Genomic DNA, 17016 nt, shown 5'->3' on the forward strand with positions numbered 1-17016 from the left:
AGAGCAGTTGTTAATGTAATTAGTAAAACCTGCAATTTATGATTACCACACGTCAGAACATCTGCTGTGAAAAGGACTTATTCAAGTGTTGATAGATAAAATAACCATATGAGAATGTCTGTGTGTGAGTAATTCAGTAAAATCAATGCCAATGGAGCAGTTTGTGAACTTCACCAGTGGAAGTGCAAAAAGTTTTATGTGTGCAGGTTCTGAGATATCTGTAAGATTTTAACCTCCACCTTAATACAAGGGATTTGAATGGAGTTTGTGGTTCTCACAACACAAATTAAAAAAAAGCCTTTGACTCTTGGTATACCCAAGCCCAATACTTGCACAGATTAAGTCAGTTTTATTTTTTAGATAGCAGATACACAGCTTAAAAGTGTGTGGGTGGATATTATGGATAAAGGTCAGTAAAATCAGTAAAACAATGGGTGTGTAGTTTTGTAATTGTTGTTTAGTGCTATTACAGCATTCATTTATCTTAGAAAATGGACAGTAAACCACAAAAAAACATTCAATTTTTTCAGAATTAACGTTGAAAGAAACCCTCAGTGAGGGTTTGCATTGGGTTTGCTGGTGAAGCAGCAGCTGGCCGGGAGGTGACATCAGGACATGTATTGCTTCCTGGTTTACATGTCACCCAACAGATATGCAAACAAAAAAGCCATTCAAGACAGTTTACCAAGGTAAGAAATGTCTATTTCTTTATTACATTCAACAGTACAGTACACTGAAATTGCACATTTTCACCAGATATAGCAGCATTCTGACTGGCAAATGGACTAATCAATAGGCACATCCAAAACATTTAAATAGAAATACACACGTTCAAACGTGTCATAGCCACATTCAAATTCCACTTAAGCTGTTAATTTACATGCCTCATAAAACACATTCTACGCAGCTAAAACACGCTGTCCTTTCCCCACGGCTCGTGATTCAAGAAAAGACGTATGATCAAGTCAAACCCAGCAGCGGCCGTCTCCTCAGTGCATTAAAGGAAAAATTCACCCGTTTCTACTCTCACACACAGAACATGCCATTCAGCGCACTCCAGGAGTTACAAAGTGTTTTCATTTACTTTTATAGTTTCCTTCGGTTGGCTACTTCACTTGAAATGAAGTGCATTCACTTGGAATGACGTTGTATCGCCCTCAGAGAAAAACTGTAGTACAATCTATCTGTATAGTGATAGCATGAGAGCAAGGCAGCACACTTATTCAAGGTTGTATTCTTAGCAGGAAAGCTTTCTGCTCTATTGAGCTGAGCTGCAAATCCAACTGAAGAACCTTTCTTACAACTGATACAACCAAGTATTAAAAACTGTCAGTGATCAAAAGCTGGCATCAGATACTTGGACAGGACCTGATAGTCCCTGACTTCAACAACCATTTGGCTGATTTGACTGTATTTAAATTAAAAAAGCAGATCTATTCTGGTTGCTTGTGTTCATTTAACATGTGAGAACTTTAACATATTATTCCAGTACTGGTATGAAGACTCAGGTATTAGTTTAGCAGTTTAAACAACAGCCAGCCCTGCTGCTGGCACTGCTGTTGGTGGAGTGTCTCCACTTCTTCAACCGAGGATTCTTTCCTGTATGTTGTTTATCTACAAGAACTCAAAGACGAATGTACCAGTTGTTTGGTTTGCTATCTGAGACTGGGATGACTTGATATACGATGAGCTGAATGCAAGAATCAAAGGCAACTGGACTTCCAGTGTAGACTACAAGCTCCAATTTGAAAATCCAGATTCAACTCTCAGAAATGTGAACTGAGATTTAAATAAAGCCAGCCGATACATATGGGACCATCTAGTGCATGAGGAGCGACTCTAAATGAACTGTAACTCCGACACTGCAGCTGCTTTCAGCGCAGCCACCATGTTTTCTCTCCTTTCAGAATGGGAATCCTTCCACACGGTGAGTCCAGTCGCCTTTCACCAGTTTGATATCCCATGACCTACAGTGTTCATACACACCCTGACTGCTGTTGAACTTCAGTGCAAAATGGAAAGTCACAGCTACATCAGCTAAGCGTGAAAACTCTTCGGGGGGCTGCAGGGCTCCAGCAAGAAAACGCAGGTCTTCCTGATTCAATTTTTGCCAGAACACGGTGTCATCCTGCACTGCACTGTCCAATCAAACAGCAGCACGCATTGAAAGATCATTCTGTCATGAGAACAGTGACATTCTACTCTTTACCATGAACTGTGACTGCTGTGATCACTTTCCAGAGTACAGCTGGGTGTCAACCCACGGTACCTTTTAGTGCGGACTATATTGTTTCTGTGGTACCATAATCAAAATGTGCCAAGTACCAGAAACTGACCTTGAAGAGGAGGAGAACAGCTATTTGTGATCAAATAATCTAAAATCAAGGTTGCCTTACTAGTTCCAGAGCTTTCAACCACATCAGACACCATACACAACCACTTGTAATCCCATGACAGAAGCTGTATGTATTGGTCACACCTTATTATGGGAGAGTGTGGCATACAATCAAAAACCTTGAGTTTTATCACAGATAGTATTCAATTTCCATCAAAGCCTTGCTAATCTAATGCTGTATTTTATTCAGGCAAATCCTTGTATAGTGGTTTGTATTTAGACATTTAATGTCAGACAAGCTTGGCTTTTTTTGTGAAATGAAACAAGGGTTTAGTAGAAAGTAGTGTGTACATTCTTACTGTAACATATCAAACAAGTACTGTTTCAACAGTGAATCTCAGGTATGGTACTGGAACTGGTATCAAACAGTGCCTAGCTCCTTTCCAAAGTTGTAAAATCCTGTTTAATCGTATTACAAACCACGGTGCACAGGTGTTTGGCATCTAATAAGCCTTAAAACTCATGGATGTTTGACACAAACATTTTTTTGGATTGCATTTCATTTTCTCCCTGGTGCCTGCAGCAACACAACCTGAACTTTTTTAATGCAGCGCTGCTTTATTTCTCAACATCTGCTAAGAGAAGTGTACCACCAAACAACAAACAACAAAGGCCCAGACCTGCAAGATACTTCATGTAAAGATGTGCTTTGAACAGTGTTGAATTGTTTGAGGGTGGATTTTTCCTTTAAACCACAGAACGATGCTCTCCACACACGTACACTGCGCTTGGCTGTATGCGCCTCTTCGTGTTGCCTGGCAGCTGAGGAAGAAACTTGAAGTACTTGGGCATCAGATCGAGGCAGGCGTCACGGAACTTCTTGATCCGCCAGTAGTAAATGAGAGGGTTGAGGGCTGACTTGAGGTAGCACAACCACAGGACCCATGTGCTGATTTGAAAAAAGCTGTCTTTACGGTAGAAGCTATCGCTGAAGGTAGCCACCAGACTGTAGGCAGTGAAGGGGGCCCAGCACACTGTAAACACGGAGAAGAGGATGAGGATGGTGGTGAAGGCACGGGTCTTGAAGCTCATGTCTATGTTCATTTGGAAGGGCCTCTGGAGGCTGAGCAGGCCCAGTTTGCTGGCCTGGCTCAGGCAGATGCCATCTGGGTGGCTGTGGATGCGGATGGCGTTGTGGCGGATGGTGTTCAGGATCCCCATGAATGTGTACAGCATGACCATGAAAGGTATGAAGAAGAAGACTAACATTAGTATCAATACATAGGCATGGTAGCCAGCCTCAACGCTGTAGCCAAACACACACTGAGGGGCCCTGGGGGGGATCTGTAGAGGAGGGGAACCAACAGCCAGGGGGAAAGAGAAAATGAAAGTGAGTCCCCATGTGACCACTATGAGCACTTTGGCTCTCTGTGGGCTCAGCTTATCTTGCTTCTGGACAATTATAAGAAAACGATCTATGCTTATTATAAGCAGTATAGCCACACCCTCCATCACGAAGAACCAAAAGAGCATGGCCGAAACTCGACAGAAAACGTTTCCGAAAATCCACTTGGTGGTCACAACGGTGACCAGAGCGAAGGGCATGTTCAGGACGGCCAGCATCATGTCTGCGAACGCCAGGCTGGCCAAGAGGATGTTGATGGCCGAACGCATGGCGGATCTCTGGTACACCATCAGGCACACGACCACGTTTCCCAACAGAGCCAAAAGCAGGATGGCGACCATGACGAAGCAGAAGAAGACCTGCAGAGGCAGGCTGATGCCTTGCAGGCCTTCCGGGGCCTCCGCTGTAGGCGTGACCGGCTCCGGGGGCGACCGGGAGCCCAGGGAAACGTTCGCCATGGAGATGTTCTCCATCGACAGTCTCTTGGAGAGGTTCAGCAGCCCCGTAACGAGGTGGCAGAGACTGGCGTTGATGTCCCCTGCCTCTGGGAGGGGAACAGTAGTGGAGCGAACCATTCTTCCCCAGGGTGAACAGGCATCTTCGCAGGTATTCCCAGCTCAGCGCAACATGGGGGCGTCTTCATGGCTGCGAGGTCCTAAGATGTACACAAAAATGTAGTGAGTCACAGGTAAATCAAAAAGAGCATGAGAGAGAGCATTATGACACCAGATTAAACCAGCATCATTTCCTTCAGAATCCCCCTCGGAGCTGTAATAACAGCGACAGTGGGTCTGTAATCCACTCAGGGTTATATGCCTGCACCTGCCGATTAATTCACACCGCCATCATCTCTCTCAATGCTGCAGGCTCCCAGGTTGAGACAAATTCTCAGTCCTGACACCTAAAAAGTCTTTAGTCTTCAGTATTTAAATACTCAAACTGGTTGCAAATAGTGTGAATTTGCACTGCATTTCCAATTGATTTACATGCAAACTATTCCTGCTCCTTTAACAGAAACTAATCACATTTTTTACACGACAGATTCAATTACAGTGTTATGATTACAGGTAAAAATGAAGCGTGGCTGAAGTCTTTCTGTAGACTTTTCCACCAGTCAGTACATCAGAAAATGTGTCCACCCTGAATGAGTTTGATGACCTACATGAGGTTCTTCTGAAATTTGAAATTGATTTGAGTGCTACACTCGTTCAAAGTCAGGTCAAGGCTGAAGGAATAGCTCAGCATTTGAGAAACACACTTCTTCACTCTCTTTCTGAGAATCAGATGAGAGGTAAAAACCAATCCACGCTCACAAACATATCAACACACTCCTCTAAACTTAGAGTAACTCATTTGTTTCTTCTGTTTATGAAGAGAAAGGTGAAAAACAGTTTGCAGAGAGCTGCAGACTGGAACAGCCAGGTGCAGTGACTGTACAGCCAGCATACAGGCCAAAACCACAATCTGTGCCCACTGACCGCATCTGTTCCTTTGTGTGACGCCCACTAAAAACAAGGACTCATCTCTATATCCTGGTTGAAGTTTAGATTAAACAAGTTAGTTAGTGAGCTTTACAGGTGTTGGTGGGTGCAGAGCCAGGTTTGCTGTTTCTCCCTGCCTCCAGCCTTTATGCTAAGCTAGGCTAAACTTGTCCTGACAACAGATCTTCTCATTTCATCTCAGGGAAAAGATGATGTAGTGTATTTCTCTAAATGCTGAACTACAATATAAATGAAAGAGGGACACAAATGAGCATGCAACTGGAAAACATTTGTCTGAAAGTAAATAAAAAATCTGTCCTGTTTGGCTAAAATGTGATAAGAAGTCCTGTCCTTTTCTTGAACGCAGCCAGTAACCAGCAGCCAGTCGACTGGGCACAAGTCAAATACTGCAATAAAACCCCTTATCACTTGTGTAAACACTGGACACTGTTATTTCAGACTGCCTGGTATAATTTACAATGGCTGAGCAGCAAACGACAAAGAATAAATGTGCTGTGGAAAAGAGTCCATTTGTAAGTACTTAAAATGATTAATTTTCACATAAATTGAGCTTTTTCTCTCTTTTTTTTCGTCCTGTGTGGGCGTAAAAAATCAAGCAAATACAATTACGGGCAATTATTACGAGAAGGGTGCATGTTTTATGCAGCCATGTGAAAGCACAGGCTGGATGCTGCTTTGATACCTGTATATGTAGCCATTCAACAGCGAGCGCTATCACATGTCAGCAAGACAGTGAGGAGAGAAAAGGCTGCTGGAAGGAGATAAACAGGCTGGCAGCAGTGGAGGTGGGAGGACGGCTTTATTCATATGGTGATGACAATCGTATTGTCTGCTGCGATAACCCATTGCTTCATCACAATGAAGACCTGCTGAATAAGAAGCTGGTTTAATCTTGGCCTACTTCCTGCTCCGTTCTTTTCACATCTAAACAAAGTGTGGGACACGGGCCTAGCGGATCACAACACTGAACACACAACTGGGAAGGTAACGCCACATCCCCTCTCCTTCCTTTGCGGGCAAAGTGACCTAAAATGTTAAAATAGCCACTTCAGCCTCCGAGCAATCGAGTAAACCTGCAGTAAAAATGGATGAGCGGGCACTTGGTGTTCTGAAAGACTGGAAATTGTTCAAATACTGTATATGGCAACACAAATATGCAATGGAGACCTGCAGGGAGGATATGCTCAGAGCTTTTGAGCCAAATATTGTAACCTTTAATCACTAGGAAGTATACTTAGGAGGCAAAAGGTGTGCTGGAATCCTGCCAAGCAAGTCCATGATGGAAAGATTTACTGCTTTATGGCAATAAGAACCAGTCACCTTATGTAATTAAACACTGATGATGTGTCCTGAGAAAAAAGCCTCACATTTGCTCCACCTGTCTCTCTAAATAACACGATTTCTGGATATTAACAACAGATTCTATAATGTAGTATCAGTGGGATGAAATGCATTTGTAAAATGAAGGTTAAAACTGCCACAACACACGGGCTAAATCATAGATTTAGCCTGAAATTACAGATATATGCAAGCAAAGACAGGCTGTAATAAACTGAATTTTATAATTGTGAACCTCAGAACGTCCCTCTTCATTCAAAATTCAGACAACCCTTTTCGCTTGGTTGCAGTCATCTCTATGAAATGAAAGCTCAGTGTTTCAGTGAAACATGGACGTGGGTTGTTCCTGGTGCCTCATCAGCAACCTTGACTATTGCTGTTCAGGTTGTTGTTCAAACTGGACACAACTAAACGCAGCACAAAAACACCATCACCCCAAATCACCTCACAGGCATTCTAAACATTTAGGATGAAAAGGTGTTGACGATGAAGGCAAGGCTGTTTGCTGACTCTGCCTTGAAACAACAGCAGCTTGTGACCATGAGGCAGTGGAGACACTGCGCGTTAACAGAGTAACATTAGTATATTTGAATTTTTAATCTTGAATTTTGCTTTGGAAATGTCAGAAATCCAATATCACTTGATTTTTCCACTTGAATTTTTTTCAGCCAAAAACGACCAAAGTTGAGTCACTTTTCACTGTTTTTTGGAGCATTGAATTGGTGGACCCTCTTCAAGATGACTTAAAATCATGGTTTTGATGTTGCCTTCAGGAAATTTCAAAAGAGGGGAATTCAGACAACTATATTCAAAAATTCGGCCGAGATTCAGAAACTTAAACATCTGATTTCAGCAGTGAGTCAATTCCACATTTAGACATTCAGTTGCATCCGAGCAGGTCAACCTCTGCCTGGTGTCCTGAAAATAGACCCAAACCTCAGGAAACAATGGCAAAGAAAAATCCGCCTCATTCACACTTTCACTGCATCGGCCTGGAAAATCAGAGAGGTTCAGTGAAGCCAGCGGCTCACCGGCTGCTGGTCTGACCCGGCAGAAGCTTCATGTGAAACGCTTCGGTCTGTTGTGGTCTACAGCCTCGACGCTGCGCTGCTAGGCCACCAAAATGGTCGAGACGACCATGGGACTGACGGAGAGTCCGTCTCTGCGGAGGACGGCGGCGGGGGGTGTTCGGCACAGAGCGCCCACACTGACGCGTTCAGGTCGGCGTTTAGCAGACACATCAGAGGGGGGACCCTGCACTGATATTACCTGCTTCATTCTCCCATGTCGGAGCCCAGCAGCGGGTGAGGTGATGAAGCTCAGTCCTCCACACGGTGCATCTCGCCGCCCAAAATGCTTCTCTTCTCCTCCTCGTTGGACCCAAAACAGCTCTCCTACCGAGCAACAAGGGCCAGCGATGCCTCTTCACCAAGCAGGGCCCGCAGCTCGCTAATTTTCATCAACAGTGCGACAGCTGCTGATGCCAATCCCTTCACAACTGGAGCCGCAGATGAGCGAAATCTGCATTTGGTTCGTCTCGTTTTGTTTCCAGGCGAGCGCGAGAGACCGAGCGCCGATTATCCAAGTTTTCCTGCTGTGACTGAATCTAAAAGTCGTGTTTTCCGGGTTACTTTTTCATCCCTCTCCTTCATCCAGATGTGCGGCCGACCCTCCAGCATCAAATGTAACAGGCTATGTACACTATGTGGCCCAAATCACCACTACAACGTTACAAACTACACACACTGTGGGCTAACCTGCGGCAAGGCGACGAGAGAAAGCTACTTCTACTTCCTGTCTGGCTTTCAAAATAAAAGCAACCCGCTAAACTACTGCATTTATGTGTAAGAGTGCTCTTTCAGAAACACAACCAGGACATTCGTGACACTACGTTAGACTAAATGGACTTTCAACCCAGTAAAAGGGGAGTAAACAGTACAATAGCTACAAACGGACATAGAGGCCATATCCCTTGTGACGTTACTGGGGCTATTAGGGCTTTTAATGATACGGTAGGAATTTACATCGCACACTTACACGTGCTTTTGACAGCTGATTCTGATATCTTTAGACTCATAAAATGTTTATTTTTAGGCACACAAAACAAACAGACAAATAACAATGTAACTGAATTTAATTACAAGCTTAACATTCTCCACAAGAATTGCATGCCTGTCAGTGAAGAGAAGGCTTTAAACAGCATACAAACAGACTAAAATGCAAGGAGGCATAATTTATCGAAAATGTAATATAACAGAAAAACAATTAATTCAAATACATTTCTATGTTTTATTGTGTCTTATTTTGAAGGCAAAGCAGCACAGCTTCTGTCAACATTCGTGCTCACTCCGGTTACCTTGACGCAGCTTTGTATTCAGTGATAACTGACACCTACAGAAGCCAGTTGTATTGGCAAAAAGTGTACTGTTTTATGGGGCACGCCCCCTTTCCGGTGCCGTCCAATAAAAACTACAAACTAGGCGCGTGGGCCTGACTTGGTTAAAGGAAGCGCTGTTTTTGGGCATGTGCGGGTGTGCGGTGGGTGGTGAAGATGACAAATGGAGCCTGTTATTGCAAAAGTAAGATGAGTGTTATTAAAATATTATTTACTGTGTGTTTGATTTTAATTTGATTTCAAGAGAGCATTGATGTCTACTGATCACCGCACAGAAATATTATTATGTGGGACTCTTTGCTGACTGTAATGAAATGTAATGTAATGTTGAAACATATAATGGTGAAACATATACTGTGTTCCAATACCCATAACACCATATCAGTATTTAGTATGTCTCATTACATAGTATGTCAAAGGCAGCATGCCCTAAATAGCAGGTTGTCCTGTTGTATTCGGTCACATTTTGCAGAATGCAAGCCAGCAGCTTCTCTGGATATTCTGACCCACAATCCTCTGAGCCGCGGAAGATGCATCACATCCACTGGGAGCATCGTTCACACTGATGCTGCAATCCAAACTGGGAGCCTCTGGGGCTGAAAAGCGAAACCAAGGCAGAAGCCCTGCAGTTCCTTGAATAACAGTTTGAGACTGGCTCCAAAGGCGAGTCATCTCCATAAACCCCCGTGTTAAAATGCCCAACTCCACAGCAGAACTAAAAATGTTTACAGTCTTGTCTCTACAGCTAATTCCCTTGTTCGTGACAAATGTACAGGGGGTGAATTTTTATATAACTTACTGATTTAAATTATATAAGGCTTAAAGATCTGCATAATTCTAGACATGGCCACAGCAACCATGATCCATTTATTCCCTCTCAGCTGTACCCACGCTCCACCTCTTTGGATTAGCCAGGATTTAGGCAGACTGAGGCACTGCCAAGATGCCAGAGCCACTGTCACTGAGCGTCACAATGGCTCCTCACACACCTATGGGTGATGTCTTGGAGACTATGACCACTGCTTTATACAGTCAATGATTCAAGGCGGAAGTGAATAGTTCTGAGTCTGTATTCCCGACTTCCAATCAAACTGCGTCCCAGCGCATCTGCTTGGGAAAACATGGATGCCCACAGCAAAGTGATGTTTGTATGGCAAGTCTCTGATCATCACAAGCATGTTAGCACACTTTAAAGGAGACAGGAGGAGTAGGCTAGCACCGCATGCTCGCAAAGCCTTCTATCAAGCACAAATCAACTGAATGGAAACAGAAAGCTGTTACACCATCTTTCCCAGCACACCCACGACATAAAATAAAAACTGAAGAAGGTCATTCTGCTACTGTTCAGTGTGCGCAGCTGTATTGCTGTGACGTGAAGCGTGTTTATGTCGGCAAACTTGTTTTAAGAGTTTCGAGTACAATGGATTGTACTGCCTACTTGTTCTTACACTGCATGTAACAGTGTTTGTTTTGGAAGGACAGCTGCAGGACGTGCTAAAAGTACAATAAAAAAAGTAGGCCATCTGGAACACGGCCTGCTTGAAATTAGGGATGCAACACGTAAAATGACATAAAAGACAAAATAATCATTTTATTTTCAATGAGTGTGCGTATATGCAGCGAATACGTGCAAGTGCCAAAAGACCATTCATGTCATCCACAAGTAAACATCATGTTATTGACACACATTATTTGCTTGAGGCTCCGGCCAGTCCAGCACTGTCAGTTTGCCACTGGCTGCTTCTTGAGACCATGTGAATAAACGCAGAAATTCAACCCAATGATATAACACAACTCCACTCATATGGGCGACAGAAGTTGTTTAAAAAAGGCTCCCAAATATTTGAAAGAAGAACTGAATGACCATGGGTTGATCATTAGATGAGTGATCATTTGTGTATTTCCCTGTGAAGCTCTATGAACCCTGATTTACAATGCTTTATCACCAGGCTTTTCAACTCCTGCAGAAAATAAGGTCTAAACATTTCACATTTGTTCAGTGGCTAATTGTGAAAATACTGGTAGCGATATTTGAGAGTTTACAAGATGATTTTAAGCTAAACTATCTGTCCTATTGATAAGAACCTTTTCCATTAGCTGTGACCAACATGTGCTGAGCAGGCCTTTTTCTACTTGACACGTCACAGTAAGAAAAGCACAGGTCAGAATAATACGATGAAAGTTGCAGGATGGTGGTATGGTTCATGCTGGCTCACTGTCACACAGTCATGACTCGGGGACGCTGAATGCTTGACCACATATATACAGAGACATAGTAAAACAAACATTTGGACCTCTCACCCACACACAGGGCTTTTAAAAACACCTTCTAAAGTGCAGATTTCTCATAGCTCTGGATTCTGTGTATCCGTGTGTTTGTGTAAAATGGAGCGTTTGGGAACTGATGATGTCATCACCTCGATTTCCACATGCCCATTGCTGCTAAGTGTAACCGGCTTCTGAAACAACAGTGACGGACTACTGGCCGGCTTAAATTTAGCTAGCACCACTGGGCCGTGTGCAGGAAAGGAATAACTGTCACTGCACATGCTCACAACGTTCTTCTCTGGGATTTGATGTTTTGTTGATGTGCTTGGAATCCTTTTAGCACTCCCGTGCATACGGAGATATTTAGTGAAAGAAAAGTCGATGTGGACAGGTTCAGTTTTTTTAAACGGTGGGGGGAAATATTTGTTTGAATAAATTCTGTGTATACATTGTCCTTGTCCGTCTAAAAGGCTGTTTCTGCTGTCGTTCGCCTTACTAGTCCCACAATGCGCTAAAACATGGCTTGTAGAACCAACAACAGTTATGTGAAAACATTGCTAATACCAGCTGACATGACAGAACAATTACAACAAGGCCAAACCAAAGAAATTCCTGCAGGCCATTTTTCTCTCAGGAAGTGATTCATGTTGTTCCCAGTTTTCAACATTCTTCTTCTACAATTACAGCAAGTGTAAAAAAAAGTGTAGCTTTTACCACCAGCCCCTGATGAAACTACACTTTGTGTAGCCAAGCTTATTCGCTCCAAACCAGCATATGGAAATGCACATTTTCTTGATTGTGAAATTTGAAAATTTACTTTACAATAGACGCTACTGATGAACACACAATACCAATATCTCTGTGAGAAGCTAATATTGGCAGGGCTCTAATTTTTAAGCACTACAATGCTAGCTTACATACATGGCCTCTATTGACTGCCGGTGGTGGCAATGCCAGTGACAGAAACGATGTTCAACCATGGGAAGGGGCCGGCCTGGCTCAGAACAAGGCACAACGGCCACAGTTTATCTTTCTCTGTTCACGTGGGGACAGGTGTTCCGAGGTCAGAGCTATCAGGATTCACATGAGCCCCGTCTTTACGCTCTTATTTCATGACTAATTATCTAAAGGTTTGGTGTAAATGATGGAATTGAAAACCTTCTATTGAGGGACAAACAATTTAGCTGGAGGCTGGATTTGGCCTACAGGCCACTATTTGCCAACCACTCAGGGAATTCCATAATTGAAAAGCAGTCAGACCTTTTTCTGTTTCTTTATCCAAAACCCAGTGCAGAGTATCAAGGAGAAATCTGCCATTGCAACCCTGAGTGGAGAACACTAACGTACACCCGTGTTAGCCTACAAAAGCATGTCAGTGCTGGACTAGTGTGGGATGGACGGATATCAGCTACTTTACTGGAATATTTCTCCTCTCTGCTAAAAGCTAATATCTGCCTTGAAAGCAACAGGTGGTCCGTTTTCAGGCCAACAGATCTACACTCACATACATGACAAACAAGCAAATAATAAAATGACGAGGGTATTTGACAATCCTCTATAACACAGAAACACTGCTCAGTTGAACCAAAGGTTAATGCCAGTGCTAATAGCTTGAAACCAAGAATTTTTCCAATCATCATCATCACTGTATCATTTGGAAATAAACAGTGATGCGGTTTTCCCTGGACAGATATAAATAATATGGAGTCCATAGTCTTTACAGCACAAAGCAACAGTTCAACATTTAGGGAAGTACAGTATGCTTTCTTGCTTTATTTCTGTGAGTGAGCTGTAAAGGGTGCAACATTATGGAGCTAGAGTGGCTAGCCTAGCGTAGCATAAAGACTGGAAGCAGGGGGAAACAGCCAGCCTGGTGTGTATAAACACCTCTAAAGCTCACTACTTAACATGTTGTCATATTAGTTTAATCTGTATTACCAACAAAAATGTAAAAACAAGCTGTTGTTTTAGAGGAAGTTACATTCTGGAACAATTTCTTCCCATCAATCTTTATGCTAAGCTAGGCTAACCTTATCCTGGCTCACAGACATGACATTGGTATACATCGTCACATCTTAGTCTCAGGACAGCTAATAAGATTATTTCCCAAAATGTTGAACTATTCCTTTAAAGGGTTTCTCAACCTTTTTTTGGACCTCTGGCCCCATTTCAAGACCCCAAAAATCTGAGAGTACTAGTATGAATATTTTAGTATTCTATTAAATATTGTAGATGAATCTTCAAATGGATTATAAAGACAATTCTTAAGATTAAGTATTTGTTCTTATTTTTTCATTTTATTATTTTCATTTTCTTGGTTTGTTTTCACATGTCTCAGTATATCATCATTGGACACATGCCATGATACGACCTACACATCAAACAACCCCACATAAGGTCCAAACCCCCGGCTTGAGAAACTCTGCCTCACCAGCTCCACTCTGGTCACTCTCCCAATGCATTTTTTGATGCACATAAATAAATCAGGTAATAATTTGTCTATTGTCAACCATTCACCAACAACCCAGTCCTAAGAAGCCTTGATCTTCTTGACATTTTCAGTCTTGGGTGGTATCATCTGAACCTGGAAGGGCATGAAGAACTCCAGAAGCGCTTTTGTGTCTTTCAAATCCAGAGAAAAATCCTGAGCAATCTTTTCCGGCGTGCACGTCTGAGGCTCACGCTGGTGGCTGCTCAGGGCCTTCAGAGCCTCAGCGATGGTCAGTTTGCCTTTAGGAACGTCTGTGAGCTCCACCAGGCCGTGCAGGTCCCCCGGTAAACTGAACTTCAACGGCCGCCGCTCCGCTTCTTCACTCACTGATGATGATGATGATGATGGCTGCTGGAAGTTTAAGCAGAAGGAAATGAGTCTAAAGGACTTAAAAGAAACTACTTTCATGTATCATACATGCTTGGCTGTGAGAAGATTTCCCCACAGCCAACACTTTGTTTTAGAACAAGCTGTCTCAAAAACCACTTGCTGGATATCAGACATTCACTTCTGATATTTGCGGGCTGTGGTTAAGCAACAGGATCAGGCCAGGTTTAAAAAAAACCCTTAAAGACGCACTAATCAATATTTGTCCATGAATGAGTCGGGCATTGTAACAAACCCACACAGAAATATCAGTGTTTTTATCTGGACTACAAAAAAAAAGACTGAAACAGACTGAAAGGAAGAAATGACGTTGGACGTGACCCCCGGTGACTGCTGATGTTGCTCTGTGTCTGCTGGATGGGTGAACAGGCAGCTGTTTGCTAACATGCTCGCTGTACCAACTTCATGAGGCCATAATATGTCAAATGTGTGTGACTTTCAACTTGTTCTGGAGTTTTTCTCCCCAAGTGGCCAAAATGATTACTGCAGCTTTAAACACCACAGCGCATTACTTAAAGCAACATCATGTTGCTATCTTACCTTAAAATAACAGCTTCAAAGTCATGATTGGTGATTTTACATTTTGGTGATGGACAGATAATGCTATCTTTTTTTTGTTGCTAAAGTAACCGCTAACAGCTGCTACCTGCAGCTGCTGTTAGTTAGCTCAGTTAGCCTGTAGCTAGCTGACTCTCCCCGGCAGGACTGGGAGCTCTGAGCACCGGGGGAATGTTGATGTTAGCAATGCTAGCACAGGAGCTTTGGACCGCTGACAGGGAGCGTGCAACAGTTGACAGGTAGCACTGCAGGAAGCACAGTTCTAACAGGAGGGGGACATTATTCGAGTTAACAGACTTCGACACAACACCTGAACCGGGCTCAGCAGCCAATATGGACATTATGACCGAGATGAAGATGGCATGAAGTCAGATATTTGTCTGATAGTCATTCCAGGTCGCAGTTTTTTTTTCAATAGCTTCAATGTCATGTGATTTAATGACTCAAAATCCATATTAGATATTATTACTGCACTGAACAAATAAGACACAGCCCATCATGCTGTATTTAGTTTGCCCTGTTGTCTGTTACTTTGCACAGCACTGCTCTCAACTTTGACTTTGTCCTGTCCATCTTGTTTAATTGGCTCCCGAAGCCTCGCTCTCTCACTGACCTCTCTGCCTACACATAAACATATGGCAAAGGTAATTCATGTAACTTTATTTAAAAGATACATTCAGCCTAAATACCAAGTAACACATATATAAAAAGCTGCAGCACACTTTTGGTCATTAGGCGGTGATGATGCACCTGAACCTGAATGACAGTCACATACTATTGACAAAGAAGAGGGATGGAGAAGACATTTTGGAAGAAGTGAATACGTTCAAAAAAGCTGGAGGCAGAGAGGAGCAGTGCTGTGCAAAGTAACAGACAACAGAACAGAGACTAAACACACCATGACCGCCTCGGTGACATTATGGCAGTGGCAAAGAGACAGAGGAGGACACTGACGGAGGAAACTAACTCAAGAGGAGAAAAAGAGCGAGAGACAGCGTGAGCGGTGAGAAAGCAGAGTTCATTTCCAACTGGCTTTTAGTCGAGAGCTTCGCTGAATAGAAGGCAGCAACACAGACGCCCAGCGCTGAACATCCTGCTGATGGACTCGTGACTTAGATGAGCTATCTTGCTAAGTAGGGTGTTGCTTTGTTGCACTTGCTTGATGTTTGGCTGTTGGCAAAGTTTTTGATAGATTTAATCACAACAAATGCACGTGTACATCTGTCCATGTCTGAGTATGAGTGAACTGCACTAAGAAACTTTAGGGGTGCCAAATAAAAAAATGCCGATTCTTGCACAATCTTGCTTTAATGACAAAAGTGTGGACCCTCATGTTGTTGCTACAAACGATAAAGAGCACAAAACATTTGCATCATTGTCACACACACACACACACACTATAACGGCAGTGACTCAGCCACAGACAGTGAGCGCCTGTTTCGCTCTGTTATGGAAGAGGACTGAGCAAAGACACGATGTCATTATAACGAAACAACCAAACAGAATTATAATGCAGTCAATTCAGAATTGAACCAAACAGCAGCATCCTTCATCAGAGCCGTTCACACATGTGTCTGACCTTCGCCGCTTCTGGATCCGTAGACTCCACATACACAGACCTGAGGAGTGAGAGCAGGGGGTCGTGCTTCAGGTTCACTGACTCCGCTGTCTCCACCGCTGAAACACACAACATGCTCATCAACAGGGAAACTGGGTCCGATGATTCACTGAAAGCTTAATTCACACATGTGAGCGTGAGGGATCAACCTGACCTGACCCCCGAGTAGACACTTACACAAGTTAGCGGACGTTCAGACACTCACCTTCAGAGCTGCCGGCAGAGGGCGGGGGGTTGGCGGCGTGTCGGGGTGCTACTCGCGGCTTCTCCTTGGAAATTTCTCGGTGAACCCGGTTTTCTAGGTTGAAATTTCGGAACATACGCACAACCCGCGCCCCCATGTTCGAGAAGTTACCAAATGCTGGGTACAATAAAGTTTATTCAAAGAGTCGACGGTGAGCGATAAGGTCCAAATCACAATGGAAAGGCGAACACAGAAATTAGCAGCGACACCGTGTGGCTGGAAGAGTCCTCCTAATGTTCATGCTCTCAAAGTGCGCAATCACAAACAAATGTCTGTGTAGAGGAAAGGTTTGGCATAAAACAAACTGAAATACAGTAAATCAAGAAGACTATAAACACTATGTCAAAACTGCAAGTCAGAATCCATCAAAAAATCTAATTATTTCGAAAATATAAATATATTAATGACAAGAGTTAAGAGTTTTGAGATAGTAGGCCAACGTCAAAATCCTGAACTAGCAATAGCAAGTCCAAAC

The 17016-nt window shown here is 43.2% G+C and overlaps 2 protein-coding genes across 3 annotated transcripts; both read right to left on the reverse strand.

The window, feature by feature from the left end:
• Window positions 1-748: 748 nt before the first annotated feature.
• gpr63 (G protein-coupled receptor 63) lies at window positions 749-8256 on the reverse strand. The gene is made up of 2 exons (XM_041958824.1): window positions 7850-8256; window positions 749-4395 (listed from the first exon to the last, which is right to left on the reverse strand). The coding sequence occupies exon 2, from the start codon at window positions 4313-4315 to the stop codon at window positions 3083-3085; it is 1233 nt and encodes a 410-aa protein (XP_041814758.1). The 5' UTR covers window positions 4316-4395; window positions 7850-8256; the 3' UTR covers window positions 749-3082.
• A 2331-nt stretch (window positions 8257-10587) lies between these two features.
• On the reverse strand, window positions 10588-16640 carry ndufaf4 (NADH:ubiquinone oxidoreductase complex assembly factor 4). 2 transcript variants are annotated; one of them, XM_041958688.1, is made up of 3 exons: window positions 16503-16640; window positions 16259-16356; window positions 10588-14082 (listed from the first exon to the last, which is right to left on the reverse strand). In XM_041958688.1, exons 1-3 carry the CDS (start codon window positions 16636-16638, stop codon window positions 13774-13776), a joined length of 543 nt encoding a protein of 180 aa, XP_041814622.1. In that variant the 5' UTR covers window positions 16639-16640; the 3' UTR covers window positions 10588-13773. The 2 variants fall into 2 exon arrangements, with proteins under 2 accessions (XP_041814622.1, XP_041814621.1); XM_041958687.1 differs by having other exon boundaries at window positions 10588-14085.
• Between the last annotated feature and the right edge of the window lie 376 nt (window positions 16641-17016).

Source organism: Chelmon rostratus, chromosome 18 (genome assembly GCF_017976325.1).
Source record: "Chelmon rostratus isolate fCheRos1 chromosome 18, fCheRos1.pri, whole genome shotgun sequence".
NCBI lineage: Eukaryota > Metazoa > Chordata > Actinopteri > Chaetodontiformes > Chaetodontidae > Chelmon > Chelmon rostratus.

What these genes read in the sequence shown, in the direction of transcription:
- gpr63 (XM_041958824.1), bottom strand. Translation starts at nt 4,315, where the DNA reads ATGGTTCGCTCCACTACTGTTCCCCTCCCAGAGGCAGGGGACATCAAC.
- ndufaf4 (XM_041958687.1), bottom strand. Translation starts at nt 16,638, where the DNA reads ATGGGGGCGCGGGTTGTGCGTATGTTCCGAAATTTCAACCTAGAAAAC. An exon ending in CTCTGCCGGCAGCTCTGAAG is followed by an intron (nt 16,357 to 16,502) that starts GTGAGTGTCTGA and finishes TGTGTGTTTCAG; the next exon opens with CGGTGGAGACAGCGGAGTCA. An exon ending in CGGATCCAGAAGCGGCGAAG is followed by an intron (nt 14,086 to 16,258) that starts GTCAGACACATG and finishes TTAAACTTCCAG; the next exon opens with CAGCCATCATCATCATCATC.